At 35.3% G+C, this 18010-nt stretch overlaps 1 protein-coding gene and 2 non-coding genes across 7 annotated transcripts in view; 2 read left to right on the top strand and 1 right to left on the bottom strand.

The window, feature by feature from the left end:
* Positions 1–18010, top strand: part of Phtf1 (putative homeodomain transcription factor 1) — a 47972-nt gene that overhangs the window by 12466 nt on the left and 17496 nt on the right. For 3 of the 5 annotated variants that reach the window (XR_007351767.1, XM_015502198.2, XM_048814536.1), the window contains exons 4-15: positions 851–920; positions 1521–1679; positions 4379–4535; positions 5911–6045; positions 7337–7502; positions 8216–8392; positions 8506–8595; positions 9578–9799; positions 13074–13202; positions 14016–14288; positions 14797–14928; positions 15872–15958. Coding sequence is in view for 4 of the 5 variants with exons in the window: in XM_015502198.2 (XP_015357684.1) it covers positions 851–920; positions 1521–1679; positions 4379–4535; positions 5911–6045; positions 7337–7502; positions 8216–8392; positions 8506–8595; positions 9578–9799; positions 13074–13202; positions 14016–14288; positions 14797–14928; positions 15872–15958 (1797 nt within the window). In the remaining variant the exon portion in view is untranslated. Of the gene's footprint in view, positions 1–850; positions 921–1520; positions 1680–4378; positions 4536–5910; positions 6046–7336; positions 7503–8215; positions 8393–8505; positions 8596–9577; positions 9800–13073; positions 13203–14015; positions 14289–14796; positions 14929–15871; positions 15959–17606; positions 17655–18010 lie in introns of those variants that run through there. The other 2 variants (XM_048814538.1, XM_048814537.1) reach the window with 2 other exon arrangements.
* Positions 7233–7306, bottom strand: Trnav-cac. Its single transcript has one exon. It is a non-coding gene; the product is annotated as a tRNA-Val (tRNA).
* LOC125620195 lies at positions 17591–17697 on the top strand. Its single transcript, XR_007351793.1, has one exon. It is a non-coding gene; the product is annotated as a U6 spliceosomal RNA (small nuclear RNA).

Genomic DNA, 18010 nt, shown 5'->3' with positions numbered 1-18010 from the left:
CCAGCTCTTGGGCGGGGTCGGGGGAATGAGATATGGGGAATATGTGGTTCACCACAGAGAGAGTTGAAGGGAACTCTCAGGATGAGAGTGAGAAGACCTGGGATTGTAGCTGAGCAGCAGGCTCAGGGAGCAATTAACTAGTCTAATTGGAACAGGAAGATAGAAGGCTTTGGGAAGGGTGTTATGAGGATTTGTTTAAAAATAAATTCTAGCATTTATTCAAATTTGGATAATTTTCTAGCATTTATTTAAATTTAGATAATGACAAATATTTTGACTGATCTTATAGAGCAAATGGAAGAATATAAAATATAGCTTGTGGGGAACATATTTAACTGTGATCATACAATTAATACTGATTATGATTTTTAAGAATCAAACAAGTATATTGTAAGGATATATGTTTTGGGGGTACAAATTAGGATGTGGAGATTAGTGGTCTAAGAGCTTTAGTCTCACATACTATATTAAGTCAGTAGATGATTTCTTAAAGTCAGTAAATTAAAGAATATGAATATATTAGAATTACGGAAGTAAAATACAAAAAGAAACAACTAAAAAAAGAAGGGAGGAAAGGAGAGATAGTTCAAGGCATGATTATTTTTCACTTATTGATTTTTTGGGCATAGTTTGATTCTGTTAACAGTGATAAAAGCTTGTATATTATTTGATACGACTAAAAACTAAAACATTAATGATGAGTTTCTTAAAGGAACATTAGGATTAAAATGTCTATAGTAAAAGCTGTCAAATATAGAGAAAAAGAAAAAAGAAACATAAGTTTATCTTTTGTACTTAAAAGGACTTCTTTTTCTTTGTTTATTTCTGTTTTGTTTTTTTTTAATCTTAGGGCTTCAAAAATAAACCAAAAAAGATGGGTCACATAAAGCCAGACTTGATTGATGTTGACTTAATTAGAGGTAAGTTTGTTTCTTGTGCATGTTGTTATGTTATTTCATAATGGAACTATGGATTAGTTTAAGATACCTTCTCTGTTTGATGGTATACTTCAATTTCTAAGTAAAATTCTTTACTCATTTTGTGGACTTTAATCTTTTTTTACCCTTTGCCTTAGAACTGGGTGCTTTGTAAATTACATGTTTTCATAAAGTTGAAAGAGGGTTGAACTTGTTGACTTGCTGTTGTGTAATTAAGAAAAACATATTATTTAACATTCAAGTGACCTGGCTTATTTTGAGATCCTGTCCTAGAGACTGAGGTAAGAAGTTATTATATTTAATGACCATCGAGTTTTTTTGAACTGAACAGATTATGTGCTAAGTTGTGTTCTCACCCGTTTTTGTTTTTTTTTAATATATTTTTTTAGTTGTTGATAGAACTTTATTTTTTATTTATTTACATGTGGTGCTGAGGATCAAACCCAGTGCCTCACAAATGTAGGCAAGTGCTCTACCACTGAGCCACACCCCAGCCCACTCTCACCAGTTTTTGATGTGGTGCTACAATAGGCCAAAAGTCTAGTGTATATAAATATTTCTTGTTTTATTGTATGTTTAAAGGCTCAACATTTGCCAAAGCCAAACCGGAAATTCCATGGACGTCTCTAACTCGGAAGGGGCTTGTTCGAGTTGTATTTTTCCCATTGTTCAGCAATTGGTGGATTCAGGTCACCTCCTTAAGAATCTTCGTTTGGCTGCTACTGCTTTACCTCATGCAAGGTAATTGGAAGAGCTGGAATAAACTATGACCGTTTCTTTTTTGCTGCTTTTGCTGTGATGGAAGGAAGACCTATTGTTCTTACCGTTACCCTTTCATTTGATGGTTGAAAGTACAAAGAAATGAAGGGACTTACCTATTTTGGGCATCATCTTAAAATTTGCTCTGAGAGAACAAACATATGATTTTTTTTTATTTAAAAAAATTTTTTTCAGTTGTAGATGGATATAACACCTTTACTTTATTTATTTTTATGTGGTACCAAGGATTGAACCCACTGTTCTCTCTTCAGTGTATACATTGCATTCCAGAGATATTTTCAGAAAGTGGGCTCTTTGGACTGTGGTTACATGACTTATAATAAAGGGAAGGTTGGGTGACATGAAGGAATTATGGGTGCTTATATTTTCTTTTGTCTTTCCAGTTAAAAAAACATTAAGTTATAGAGGGAAAAATATATGTGAATCTTAAATCTATAAGTTTGACATAGTTGTTCAACAGTTTATTTTTTTAAATATTTTTAGTTGTAGATGGACACAGTAACTTTATTTTTTTATGTGGTGGTAAGGAGTGAACTCAGTGCCTCACACATGTTAGGCAAGCGCTATAACTCTGAGCCACAACCCCTGCCCTTAGAGTTTCTTTAATAAAGGAAATGTTCTGTCTCTGTGCTACCCAGTACAGCGGCTGCTTAACCACATGTGGATACAGGTACTCAACATGTAGTGTCAATAAAGAATTGGATTTTGATTTTATTTGCTTTTAATGATCTTTTTAATGGTTGCATAATATTCTACTATATGGACATACCATCATTTAATAGTACTGTTTACTGTTTGTATTGCAGTCTATTAACATTTACTACGAACACCTTTTTATAGCTACTTATTATTATAATAATACCATAATTTACATAACTTTTCTGCCTTAGTATGTTCAGCCTGCTACAACAAAGATATGATGGCCTAGGTAGCTTTTAAACAACACAAATTTATTTCTGATAGCTTTGAGGCTGGGAAGTCCAAGATCAAGACATTGGAAGATTCTGCCTTCCACAAAACGGCAGAATACAATTATAGCTCATCGAAGTTCTTTGCTGCTCTATAACAAGGATTGTTTCCTTCATTTTCCAATAACATGTTATTTCTTGTTTCCATCTAATACCTCACTGGAATGGCCTGTACCCCACATTGTACCAACATTCTCTTCATGGTTACTTAGGTATTATTCTCCAAGAAAGTCAAGGCTTTTTCTATTATTTTCCTCTTTCCCTTCTGATCCTTCCAAATTCTTTTATGGAGATCAAGGCTTTTCTATAGACTGTTTAAAAATCTCTCTGGAGATCAAGGCTTTTCATTAGACTGTTTCTTAAGACTCTTTGAACCTCTAACCATTCATAACTCAGTTCTAAAGTTGCTTCATGTTTTCAGGTATTTGTTATAGTAGCCCCTGTCCCCATTTTTCCATACCAATTTCTGTCTTAGTCTATTTTGTTTTTTTTAACAAAAATACCCTGGACTGGGTTGCATGTAAACAACAGAAATTTGTTTCTCGCAATTCTGGAGACTAGAAAGTCCAAGATCAAGTCCCCATCAGAATTCATGTTGGTGAATACGTGCTTGTATGCAGTCTTCTCACCACGGGGCTTATAAATTCTTACCAGAGCACTAATTTCATTAGTGATAGAGTCCTCTTGGCAAGCTCTTCTTTTGCTGTATTTTCAAATTCATTTTGATAATAATGGTATCTCAATCAACCATTCAACAAATACTTAATGCCTACTGTGTGCCAGGTACTAATCCAGGCCAGTCAGTGAACACAGTCACTTTTTAAAAGTGAATTTATGTCCACATTCACAAGTCAGCAAAGTCTGTAGTTGATTGTTCTGATGACATCATTGTATGTTGGGCTAGTGGGTTTGATCCTCAATACTGGGACGAGTAGGAGGAAAAGAAAAGAAAAAAGCATTCTTTTGGAAACTCAGCCGTAATTAAAAGTATTGAATCCACTGTGTATTCATTTGTGTATCCCATAAGAATTACTATTATGATAAAGTCTGAAAGAACTTGTCTATAAAATTGTAAATGGAATTTTAGAGATAGTATTTTATGTTTTCCTATTTCTTTCATTATTTATTTCTTTGAACATTTCATATACATATGCAAAGAGGCAATATAATATGGTAGTTAAGATGGTAGATTCTGGAGCCCAAATGCCTGGGTTCAAATCCAGCTTGGCTTATTGCTTTCTTTGTAACCTTGGGCCTTGGAGTATACCTTTTTTGAGCAGAACAGCACTGCAAAATTTATGTTTTATGGAGCCTTCAGTTCTGTGGTGGAAACTCTTTTGGAATATATAGATGATTGTGCTGCCAGAAAGGCAAATACTTTCAATATGTTATTCTTCATTTATTTGGCAACTGATGGCTTCATATTTTCACCAAGCTAATATTTAGCAGGTGGATGGTGTTCCAGGAAGTTATTTACTTTTGAATTCTCTTTAAAATGATAGATTGTAAAAATAGTTTGTATAGATAGTAGCATTCATTTTACTTATTTTTGGTATCAGGGATTGAATCCAAGAGTTGATCCCCAGCACTTTTTAAAAAAATTTTTATTTTCAGACAGGGTCTTGCTAAGTTGCTTAGTATGCATTTTAAAAATGAACTCTTAATGTTTTACATTTTAAAACCTCTTTCCAGTTATAGGGATTGTGTTGTATCTTATGATGCCTATTGTGAACGTAAGTGAAGTTCTTGGACCCTTGTGCCTTATGCTACTCATGGGAACTGTCCACTGTCAAATTGTATCTACTCAGATAACAAGACCATCTGGAAACAATGGAAATCGGAGGAGAAGGTAAGATGAGAAATTACCCTGTAGTTATGTATTTTCTGGGAGAGGTATTGTAGAGAGTTATAAAATTTTGATTAAATTAATTAAAAAAAATTTTTTCCCTCTTCTCTATATATTTTGCACCAATTTTTGACTTTTTAAAAATGAATGCTTATTCACTTTTCTCCTGATGGTTAAGAAATCTTATTAATTTTTAATCTCATGTGGGATTTTATCATTTACTACAGTTGTTTAAAAGGAAAATTCCTAACTGTATTATTCCTTATTAAAGTTTATTTTAAATAATGGTTTTGAGAAAGCATTCTGGGGCTAGAGTTGTAGCTCAATGGCAGAGCACTTGTCTAATATGCATGAAGCCCTGGATAAATTCCCAGTGTTGTGGGGTGGGGGGGAGGCATTCTCTTTGAAATTTGGCTTTAATCAGAATTTGTTGACAATTTACTATCAACAAGGATGTCGGTACATTAGATTGGTGCTACCAAATTTTTTACTTTTTTTTCAAAAGTGCATAACAGTTGATTTCAAGTGGTCTGAACTTTTAATTAAAATTGATTTGAATTTTTTACACATTCAATTCTTGTCAAGTTTTTACTATGGGATATATGCAGGGAACTGCTTAAGTTTTCTTAAGTATATTCAGGATCTCTCTAGGTTTTTGCTTCCCTGAGAAATTACTAAATAAGATTTTTCTTATTTTTTTCTTATTTTTATTTATTTAGTAATCCATTTGGTACAATGGATTACAACGTTTTCTTATTCCACCATCCCTTTTTTTGTGGTGCTAGGGATCAAACCCAGAGCCTTATGCACACGAGGTAAACACTCTAAACTATACCCTAGCCCAACATGTCCTTGTGCTTTATCTCATTGGTATTTGTAGAATATATCAATTAACTATTGTTAGTGTTGTCCTGATTAAATGTGCAAAAGGATGTTAGTTTTCTAACATCCATATTTATAGAAATGGCTTTTCTGCTATTGTGTGTCTGATAAGACTCTTGGTCCTAACATGTGAAAAAATGTTTTCTTTGTGACTAAACAAAATGATAGCATAGTACTTTAGTTTTGAATCTGTTTTTATCCTTAAAAAAGAAATGTTCTTGGACTGGGGTAGTGACTCAGTGGTAGAGTGCTCGCCTACCACACATGAGGCACTGGGTTCAAACCTCAGTACCACATAAAAATGAAATAAAGATATTGTGTCCACCTACAACTAATAAATAAATAAAGGTTCTTATATAATTTATACTCAGTATATGAAAGTAATTACCCTGATTTCAGGGAATCATCTGTTAGCATAATTTTCTATATTGATATTATGGGTATAAATGGAAAAGCTCTTGAATAATCTGAAACTGTGGAAAAATGTTTTTTGTAGAAAATTACGAAAAACTGTAAATGGTGATGGAAGCCGAGAAAATGGAAGTAACTTCTGTGATAAAGCCAGAGGACTAGAAACTTCAGAATCTGCGCCCATTATTGGTGGTTTTTGGGGGACTCTCTTTGGCAACAGGTGGGAGTCTTGCATTAGAATTTTTACTTGATTCTGCATTCACATAGTGAATAGTGTTTATAGGCTATATAATACAATTTAGCCATAGGAGTAAGTAGTATAGGCATGTTATCTTTGCGCTGTGATTTTTAAGTGTTCTAGAAGGATTAGCCTACTCAAAATGTTATCTGCAATGTCTTTCATGATACCTGTAAATCCAGTAATCTACCATTAAAGTTTCATTTTATTTGATTTTAATGGTTTTTTAGACCACAAGATTACAAAAGTATAAATACTCTGAAAAGTTAATATTTTAAGCCATATCAGCCAACATCTTGAGAGAAAAAGGAATTTAAAAGGATCAGGTTTGTGTGAGATGCAGCACAGGAGCCTGTAGGACAAAAAAGCAAATGGATTAAAGACAGTTTTACCCCATTTGTAATTTTGCATGTCTGGATTGCACTAGTATGACTCAGAGAAATACTTATTTTATCATATATAAATGATAGGATTTTAAGTTATTTCACAGTTCCTTTTTGAACATGAAGTATGTTCACATCTTTTTCTAAAGACATATTTATACCCTTTAGTTTAGAGTGTTTGAGTTCTTGGTGCTGGATTCTGTACGAGGCACTGTGCCATCCTATTCTCAGTGATTTTACTGTCTAATTAGGAAGGTAGGAGTAGCAGGTATGGTGCAATGTAAGAATATTGTGAATGACTGCATGCTGACATGTAGCTTACCAAATGATTACATGACTGTGTAGCTTACAAATGGAGTTATTATTCTGGGGTAAAGCAGTTAGCAGAAGTGATGAGGGAGTTGAGTCGCTGGGTTTTGAAGCTTGGGTGGTTTTTCTGAAAATGGACATAAAAGAGACAAATCTTCTATGAAGCATTAACAGGCAATATGAGGTAGGAGGTGGCATTGTGTTTAGAAGGATAAGTGGAGAGGACTGTGCACCTACTTCCTAGCAAAACTAAAAGTTTACACTTCTCTGTTGCCATGAAGAGATTCATATTTTCTGTGTCTCTGAGTGAAAAGTTGGTTATTTTATACCCTTTGAAAGCTAGAAAATATATTTTATGAATTTTTTTTATTTCCAAAGTAATATGTTGTTCTCCTAGGAAGAAAGTAATTTCATGAATTATGTTACTCTCAGAAAAGTAGTTACTAAGATGTTTTTCCCTCTTTTTTTTTTTTTGTGTGTGTGGTACTGGGGATTGAACCCAGGGCCTTGTGCATGTGAGGCAAGCACTCTACCAACTGAGCTATATCCCCAGCCCCCTTTTTTTTCCCTTTTAAAAATAGGATTAAAAGGGTAAAATTAATACCTAACAAAGGAACTGAGACCGACAATGACAATGACGCCAGTTGTCTCCATCCTATCATGAAGAAGAGACAGTGTCGACCAGATATGAAAATGTGGCAAACAAGAGAGAAAACAAAATTGGCAGATGGAGACAAGTGCCGTAGGGTAAGATCTAGATAGGTATAACAAAATATTTTTTTCCCTGTGTAAGATATTCCTATTCTTAGACTTTGCTAATGATACAAAATAGACACTAAGAGATTTGTAAGTTTGTCCTAACAAGTGGTAAAGCCACAGTTTATGAGAAAGAAAATATTGATTTAATGAACAGATTAATGAAGAGGTTGCTGTGTCATATTCCAGAGAGGCAGTGATTGTATAGTGAGGGCTTGGGAAACTGCTTTCTAGGTGTAGGAGTAGGTGGTTTGCTCTGTGTCTGTAACTAACTACACTTACTCTACAATCTTGAATTGTTTTCTTGTCTTTTAGACTGTGGCATTTAGTCTAATATCTATTGAGTCATTGCTACAGCTCAGCCTTGTTCTAAGCGCTTTACTTCCCTTTTTTCAGTAACCCTGTGAGATAGGTGCTTTTATTATCATTACTTTTCAGATGAGGAAACTGAGTCCCAGAGGTATGTAGCAAATTGCCAGAGGTTACATAGCTAGTAAGTGGAAGCGCTGGGACTGGGGCTTGGAGTTTGACCTGATCTTGCATTCTAACTACGGCTCAGCACTGCCTCATTATCTAGGCTGTTTAGTTTTGGTTTGTTTACTTTTACTGCTTGGTAGTTGATACACGTTTTTTGTTTTTGCATGTGCAACTTACTAGTGTCTTTCGGGCTGTCCCCTGTGAAGGCATTGCTGTTCTCTTTGTAGGAGGCTTACAGGCGTTTGGGTAATGGGATTTCAGATGATCTGTCAAGCGAGGAGGATGGTGAAGAAGCACGGACACAGATGATACTGTTGCGGAGGAGTGTGGAAGGGGCCTCAAGTGACAATGGCTGTGAAGTTAAGAATAGAAAATCAATACTTTCAAAGCACCTAAACTCTCAGGTAATTTTCATTTTTGTTCATAAAAAAAGAAAAGGAGTTTATTCCTAAATCATTGAATAGTAACAAAGTGTTTAACATGTTTTCTAGTTGTTTGTTGGTTTGGTTTTTTTTAGGTAAAGAAAACCACTACAAGGTGGTGTCATATAGTACGAGATTCAGATAGTGTGGCTGAATCAGAATTTGAATCAGCAGCCTTCAGCCAGGTAAAGCATCCTTGGAGAGATCAGAACTCAAGGTGTATTCTTGTGTGTAATAATTATTCATTCCCTTTTTTGTGGGTTGCCTTAAAGTAGTGTTTATGTGTGCCTAACCTTCCCCCGTTTCTAATTATCCACCGATTTATCTAGCGACTTTTAGATGACTATTCACCCCTAGAAAGAGAATGCATTCTTTTTCACTTTGAGTCTAATTTAAAAAGGATCATGATGATGCTCAAAAAAAGGTACTCAATCCCTTTGTGATGAGATTACTTAGTATTTTTTTGAAATGTGAAGTTTATTCTTAAGTGGGGTCAACACTGTTAAGATCAGATTTTTGAGAAAGGATCTCTTTCCTTTCTCAAAGAAAGATGGGAGCAGTGAAACAATTTTCATCAAGGAAGCTAATAGGGATATTTGGAATATGATTTCAGAGGTGAGCAGAGTAGATGGTGATGTGTTTTTTTTTTTTTTTCTTTTGATGGACAAGACAATTGGGCTCATGGAAAAACCTCTCATTTATGTTTGTAACTGCAGGAGAGTAGCATCATCTGCTTTCCTCTGCTCGATTATGCTTTAACATGTTGGGATTGGGCCCCTGGACACGACTAGGTCTACAATTAAGCTTATGATGATTAGAGTAAGGCATACCCAGTGTGTCAAAAGGCTCAGCCAACCCCATCGGGCAGGCCCACTGGGTGGGCACACAGGAGTCATTCCCACCCCAGGATGACTGAGTTGAACAGTCCTATGACTTGGTAATGACTTCTTAGAGTTCTTTTAAGGTCCTGCTTACTGGGTCATCAGAGTTTTAACACTGAAATGTTAAAATGTATTATATGACTCCTTGTGAGTGAATGAATATAAGGCGATCGGCTCATGGAAGCTTGACAGCCATTGCCATAGATAACTTGTTTTAACTTTATTTCAGATATATGATTGTTTTTAAAAATGAATGAAAATTTTTTTTTTAAATTTTCATTTTAAGTGCTCTAGATCTGGTGTGAGTGGTGGCTCTCGAAGCCTCAACTTGTCAAGAAGAGACTCAGAAAGCACCCGCCATGACTCAGAGACTGAGGATATGTTATGGGATGACCTGCTGCATGGCCCAGAGTGTCGGTCATCTGTCACCAGTGACAGTGAGGGGGCCCATGTGAACACCCTTCACTCAGGGACCAAACGTGACCCCAAAGAAGATGTTTTCCAGCAGGTGTGTGAAAGCAGTAATCATAATAACTGATGTTTATTAGGTACTTACCATGTGTCAGGCACTGCATAGTCTCACTTAACTTCAGAGTAATCCTATACAGTAATACCCAGTTTGGAAATTGAACACAGCTTAAACATGATGGTGTTGGGATGAAAACTCAAGGAAAATACTTCAGAGTTGGCCCAAACTCAGTTTTTATTATTTTCTTTGAGTGATTGTTAATATTCATTTTATATAAGAAGGGTTGTTTGATCAGCATGTCTGCCTTGTGCTATATTTTCAAAAACATTGTAATAAAAGATATGAATTATTAGGAAATGGCATCATTTCCTTCTCTAGTAATGCATGAATCAAGAGGTGCTTTTAATTTCAGGTTTTATATTAATCATAAAATCAAATAATTCTCAAATTTGAGAGCACTCTTAGAAGATATTCAATCCAGGCATTCATCCCATATCTGTAGAAAAATATTTTTTTCCTACCATTTGTCACATGGTGATAATAGTTCTTACTTCTTAGGAATATTGTGAGATAAAGTGCTTGGCACAGTGCCTGGCAAGAGTACAACCCACTAAATGTTAGTATCGTTATGAACATCCCTATCAGATGGACAGTCAGTCTCTGCTTTAAAACATCTGGAGCTGGATGCTTGTTGTGTCCTGAGACAGCCTGTGCCACTGCTGGATAGATGAATGGTCAAGAAGAGGTTTTCAGATCAGCCTTTCAGATGTTTAATGATAGTGGTTATGCTTCTTAATTTTGTTGGTTCTTTTGCCTTAATGTTTTCACATTGCCTATCAAATAGCAGTGGATGATAGATATACATTTGTTTAATTATTGAATTTTCTTGATCCTAAGATACCATTGGTTTAGTTTACATACATTCTGTCCTTCTCTACCCACCGTCCCTGCCCAATACAACGCCCAAAATCCTGCTTCAGGCTGGGCACAGTGTTACACCTCTACAATCCCTGTGACTTGGGTGACTAAGTGAGGAGGATTGCAAGTTTTAGATCAGTCTCAGTAGCTTAGTGAGACTCTGTCTCAAAGTAAAAAATAAAAAGGGCTGGAGATATAGCTCAGTGGTGGAGCACCCCTGAATTCAATTCCCAGTACTGGAAACAAATAAGCAAAAAATTCACTTAATTAAATGTGTACAATTTTTAAAAATCTAACCAGAAATAGCATTCATTTAAATCTTGCTTTTTCTAAGCTTTCTATCAGTTTGACTGTAAATGTTCTACACATTCATTCTAAAGGCTCATCTAAATCACATGGACCCTCAGTAGTAGCACATAGCGTCTAAGACACATCAAAGAATAATTGTGAGAGAGAAACTCAACTATGTCAGAAAGAATTCATCATTTCCCAGTTCCCACCCACAAACTTTTTTTTTTCCCTCCCCTGATGTTTCTGAACTACCCAAAGCAAAGCGTCAGAGACATTCTAGATCCCACTGTCTGCACCCGTAATCAGTCACCTCAGGTCTCACCATCTGAATATCTGTGTGCTTGTGTCCACCTGTTCTCTCATCTCCATCCTCATAGCGGCTTCTCTAGCCGCCCGCATCCCACTTTCTTTCATTTTCCTCATTACAGCCAGTGATGCTTCTGCAATTCAGATCTAATAACGCCACTTTCCTTAAAATCGTTTTTTATTCCTTTTAGGTTTCTGTTCCTTTATTTATTCTAATATAGTCTGATCTCTAACCCTTTCTGCTCTTCACATAGTGTTCCTTTTTTTTTTTTAAATGTTTTTTCTTAGATGTAGGTGGACACGATACCTTTGTTTTATTTATTTGTTTATTTTTCTGTGGTGCTGAGGATCAAATCTAGTGCCTCACATGTGCGAGGCAAGCACTCTACCACTGAGCTACAGCCCCAGCCCTCACATGGTGTTCCTTAACTCAACTGAACTCTTTTCCATTTCTGATACATTCCTGCTCTTGTGTGCTTTGGTCTTTACACATATGGCTTTTCTTTTCTTGGGACACGTTCTTCTTTAATACCCATTCCTGGACTCACTCTTTTTAATTTTTTTTTACCTTTTTTTTTTTTTTCAGTATTGGGGAGTAAATCCAGGTGCACTTGTCCCTTGAGCTATATTTCCAGCCCTGTTTGTTTATTTTGAGACAGATTCATTAAGTTGCTGAGGCTGGCCTTGAATTTGGGATCCTCCTGCCTCAGCCTCCTGAGAAACTGGAATTACAGACATGTGCCACTGCACCCACTCCTTTTTGTTTTTCAGACAGGTCTTGACGGGAATGACACATCTCTTCAGGAAACCTTTCCTTACTCTTTCCTTTCTTTACCATCCTGTTAAAGGGACTTTAATTATGTCTCCTTCAGAAGCCCTTATGCTTCTCAATAGCAAGGACATGCATCTTGTTCTCTGTTGTATCCAGAGTTACATAGTAAGTGCTTAATAAATATTTGTTGGATAAATCAATGAATCAATGAATAAAATCAATACATGCTAATCAGCATTATGCTAAGCATCATGACAGAGAACAAATATACCATGTGGTCCATTTCTGGAAACTTATATTTTAGTTTGGGGACACAATGATTATATAGGAAATAAGTAGAGGATGCTATAAAAGCATTGTATAATTAGATGCTAATTTATCTCATACAGACTATAAGCATTTTTAATTTTGAAGAAGGGAAAAATTAGTAAGGCGCGTGATTGTTGAGAGGACCGAATTGGTAAAATTGTGCTTGATCTGGTACCGGAGAACAGGACATGCTCTGACAGAGGAGGATGGGGTCTGTTTTCTTTGTGGCTGTCTCCTTTTGAGCTCAAGTGCTTTGTTCTTTTCTGTGTCCTAGTTAGACTAGAGAAAGGCTTGAGTCCTCAGTTATTCGTGTGGTCTGTAAGGCTCCTAGCACCTCCCCTACTGTACTTACTGCTGCTCCCACTGTAATCTGGTTGCTCTAGACATACCTTCTTCCTTTGCAACCCTTGAATGCATTAAGCTCTGCCTCACTGGCTTACCTTTAGAGAGGGAAGCAACCTTGGAAATCGAGGAATCCTACCACTCCTCATTATAGAAGACAATTAGCCTCTCCCAGACAAAAAAAAATGGTTTAGTAAAGAAAACATAACCAGAAATCTTCATCATATAGGTGGTTATTGAAGTGATGAGCTTTGTAAGAGAAGATAGACTGATGAGCCTGACCATTGCTTAGTATAGCCTGGGAGCTGGACTGAGGGTAAGAAAAACTAATGACAGGAGGAGTGGTTGGAAACAATTTTATATTTTTCTTCCCAGAACCATTTATTCTGGCTTCAGAACTCAAGTCCTGCTTCTGATCGAGTTAGTGCAATAATCTGGGAAGGAAATGAGTGCAAGAAGATGGATATGTCTGTATTGGAAATAAGTGGCATCATCATGAGCAGGGTAAGAGAAAATAAATTTTCAAGAAAAACTACTTAGGGGTCAGCTATTTCATAGGAATCTACTTGGTGATAAAACAATATGAGTGGTCTTTTTTGTTGTTTCTTTTGTGATGCTGGGATTAAATCCGGGGCCTCATACATTCTAGGCAAGCACTCTGCCTTTGAACTGTAACCCCAGCCTTGTGACTCTGCTTTTGAAACACAGATATATAGTTTTAATTTTGTAGTCAGTCTTTACTTGGTGGTGGTTTTTATTTTATTTTATTTATTTATTTATTTTTAGTACTGGTGATTTAACCCAGAAGTGTTTATTAACCTTTTTTGCCACATTCCCAGCCCTTTTTGTATTTTATTTCAAGACAGGATCTCACTAAGTTGCTTAGGGCTTCACTAAGTTGTTGAGGCTGGCTTTGAACTCATGATCCTCCTGCCTCAGCCTGGGATTGGGATTGAGTGGCTGGGATTATAGGTGTGTGCTGCTGTGCCCAGCATGGTAGTAGTTTTTGTTACATATTCTCAGCATGGTCAGTTGTTCAGGTGTGCTCTACAAATATTCCTTATCTCATTTGAGCCTAATTGGTAATAAGTCGTAAATCCATGTCTTGTTTTGTTTTGTTTGGTGCTGGGGATTGAACCAGGACCTCATGCATGCTCAGCATGTGCTGTGCCATTGGGTTTACATTCCCTAGCCCAAATGTATTCCATTTTTATTTGTACTTCTTTTGAAATATTTTTGTTTTAAATAGCATTTGATAAATACTTCATAATTTCATTTCACTATGCAATAATAATGGAATGTTAAATTAATTTCCAGGTTAATGCATATCAGCAAGGAGTAGGTTATCAAATGCTGGGGAATGTCGTCACCATTGGATTAGCATTTTTTCCTTTTTTACATCGACTTTTCCATGAGAAGAGCTTTGACCAACTGAAGTCCATTTCAGCTGAGGAGATCTTGACTCTCTTTTGTGGAGCACCACCTGTTACACCTATTGTTGTTTTGTCTATAATTAATTTTTTTGAAAGATTGTGTCTTACTTGGATGTTTTTTTTCATGATGTGTGTGGCAGAGAGAACATATAAACAGGTCAGTGAACAAGTACATAAAATTTCATACCTCTGTTTTTGTGTGTGATATTCCATTGAGATTTGTTCTCCTGATTTTGGTATATATGGGTTTAACGTTTGTGTTATTGACAGTTTATAGTTGTGGACTTAGGAGTTATTATATTGGTGATATGCACAAGAAATGTGATTTTGTATGGAAATACTATTTGGAAATAAGCCAGAATAATGTACAAACACTTGAGTTCGTGAAGTTGAGGATTTACCAATAGTCTCCAAAGAATATTCCTTGTGAATGTCAAGAGTATACCAATTTATAGAGTGGTATTTTGTTATATAATGTGCTTTGAATGAGACAGGGTAATTGAGCTATTAATGACGTTTTTTTCATTGCCCATCTTAGTGGTCACTGATAAAAATTTCATTGTTTTTAACATTTAAAGATTTCAAAAATATTGTTGACACTTATATAAATATGCATGCAGAGATATATTTGTATATTTCACTCTGATTTTTTTAACCTCCTCTAGAGATTTTTATTTGCAAAACTCTTCAGCCATATTACTTCTGCCAGGAAAGCTAGGAAATATGAAATACCTCATTTCAGACTTAAAAAGGTGGAGAACATTAAAATATGGCTATCACTGCGTTCCTATCTAAAGGTGAGTTTTATTTGATTAACAATAGAATATATGCAGGAATACACAAGAGAATGTGTTCAATGAAGTTTCTAGCAGCAGCTCCTTGGGCAGTATAGTTCTGGGTATTGAACAGATTATATCAGTATTCAAGACTTTCGGGTACCAAGTTGGATGGATGTATTGGTGAAACTGCTGGGGGTAAAATAAAGACTCAGAAAGGGAAGAGAAAATTTAAGTTTCCTAGGGAAGAGTAATAAATATTGCATATCTTTCTGACTTTTGGGGATATATTACAACTAAAATTGTGTGAATGAATCAGTTAACCTCTTAGTATGGGAAGGCATGGGTTTCATTGTTTGAATTGATGATGCCCAAAGTATATTAAAAATCCTGTGTCAGAAACTTCTTGTGTAGGAAGCAGTGTCTACTGTATATTTTTGTTGACCATGCCAATTTAATTAGAATTCCCTGTATCTAAAATGCTATCTTTTCCTTATGGAAAGGCATTTTAGTGTGGTTTATGTATAATGTTAAATAAAGAATATTTAATACTTCTCACATTTTATAGTTGATCTGTAAGTTCAGATGCTTTGAAGTCAGCACAATACAATAGCAATGTAGACTTTACTTTTTAATTCTTTACTTTCTAAGACTAAGTTATAATTTAGGGTGTCTTTAAACAATTATTCAAAAACACAATACTATGGAACATCTGTGTATGTGTGGTTGGTAGTGGTGCTTTTTGCCAACTCATTAAATGGAAAGATTAAAGTAAAGGATATATAACATTAGTACAAATTTGCAAATTATGTGACTGTAAAATTTAAGATAATTAAAAACAATCACAAATCTTGGGGAAAAAAAAGCGAAACTTCTTATGTGGTAAAATTCAGGGTTTTAATGTTGTGAGGGCTGTGGCTGTCTGACAGTAATCTAAAACATTACCATGTGTCTTTCTCCACAGAGACGGGGTCCACAGCGTTCAGTTGATGTGGTTGTATCTTCCGTCTTCTTACTGACACTTTCAATTGCTTTCATTTGTTGTGCCCAGGTAAAAGTTTCATATCTGATTTAATGAAAAATGAAATTCTATTATAGGGTTCATTTTCTTTTTTAAACCAGGTCATCCTGTATTTAAGTATACATTTTTAAATATGTCCACATGTCTTTTGTGATTTTGGATACTTGTTAATTTTTCTAGTGTTTTTGAAATGAATATACAGGTAATTTTGAAGTCCTTTAGTCCTTCAGCCCAAGTTTTAGTTGCATTGCTCACATTGTCTCTGTCCTTACACATTTTTTGGTTTGCTTCTTCTATCGTCTGTCAGTAGAGGAATGTTCAGGTCAACTATGATTCGTTGTGGATTTGTCTGTCTGATTTTCCTTTTATTCCTGTCCATATTTGCTTTATGTACTTTGAGGCTGTAATGGGTATGTCCAGATTTAGAATTATTAGCCATCTTATTTGTGGATTGATGTTTATGTCCTATTTATAGATGTTGTTTTTACTATTGATTTTTCCTGAATCCAGGATCCAATTCAGAGGCACATATTGCATTTAGTTGTCATGTCTCTGCAGCCTCTTTAATCTGGAAAAGTGTTAGGCATTTTCTTTTTCTTTTTTTTTTCCTTCTGTGACCCTACAGAATGTCTCCATTTCTAATGTTTCTGCTTGATTTGGTATTAACTACATCAGCTGTGTTTTGGTTGTTTTATATTTTATATTTTTACCTATCTATGTTCATTTTGGGAGTCTCACATTCTAGGTGTGTGTCTCTGTGATTAGCATTTTCTTTTCTGGTCGCTTTTGTCTTAATCCAGCCTCACAGTGTTTGGATGTATGTGGCCCACTAAAACTTCACATGATTACTGTGACTACAGATACTATTTGGTATCTGTTTGATACACCTGTTAATTTTCCTTTTTCTCCCCTCTTGTCATCTTTTTACTAATCAAATATTCCTTAATATTCCATTTAATTATCTCCGTTAATGTATTAATGTTTAGTAATATGAGAGATTAATTTATTGAAGTCTAATAAAATGAGTCCAATAAAATGATTAATTATAGCTTCCTTGATAGTGCTAAACCTTGGAATACTTTATATCATTTACTCCTTCATCTTTTGTATTATTGTCCATTATTTTAATTTTATATATATTTTGAACCCCAAAAATGTGATTACTTTTTTTTCATGTAGTCAATTTATATACTCACATATTATTTTCATTACTTCTTATATTTCTGTGTTTCTCTAGGATTATTTTCTTCCTCTCTGAATAACTTCTTTGCAATTTATTTTAGTACCAGTCTGCTGGTGATGAGCTCTCTGTCTTTGCTTATTTGAAATATCTTTTATCACTTTCATTTTTGAAGGATATTATTTACTGGGAAAGGATTATAGGTTGCCAATTAGTTTCTTCCTGTGTTTTTAGGATTCCCTATCTTCTAATTTCTAATTTTATTTTTTTTTTTTTTTTGTACTGGGGATTGAATCCAGGGTCTTACCCCTGAGCTACTGAGCTACATTCCCAGCCCATTATGAGACAGGTTCTTGAGATTGCTTGAAGTTGCTGAGGCCTTGAACTTGCAATCTTCCTGCTTCAGTTTTCTGAGCTGCTGGGATTATATGTGTGCTGAAAGTTGTTAGCCTTATTGCTGGTCTTTAAAAATAAATGTTCTTGTCCTCACTTCGGCAGCACATATACTAAAATTGGAACGATACAGAGAAGATTAGCATGGCCCCTGCGCAAGGATGACACGCAAATTCGTGAAGCGTTCCATATTTTTGTCTAATAGATCACCATACAATAATCATGGGAGACTTCAACACACCTCTCTCACCAATGGACAGATCTTCCAAACAAAAGTTGAATAAGGAAACTATAGAACTCAATAACACAATTAATAACCTAGACTTAATTGACATATATAGAATATACTACCCAACATCAAGCAGTTACACTTTTTTCTCAGCAGCACATGGATCCTTCTCAAAAATAGATCATATATTATGTCACAGGGCAACTCTTAGACAATATAAAGGAGTAGAGATAATACCATGCATCTTATCTGATCATAATGGAATGAAACTGAAAATCAA

The sequence above is a fragment of the Marmota marmota genome, unplaced genomic scaffold (genome assembly GCF_001458135.2).
Source record: "Marmota marmota marmota unplaced genomic scaffold, marMar, whole genome shotgun sequence".
Taxonomy (NCBI): Eukaryota; Metazoa; Chordata; class Mammalia; order Rodentia; family Sciuridae; genus Marmota; species Marmota marmota.
Note: the sequence above shows the minus strand (reverse complement) of the source record. Positions and strands in the feature narration are given on the sequence as shown.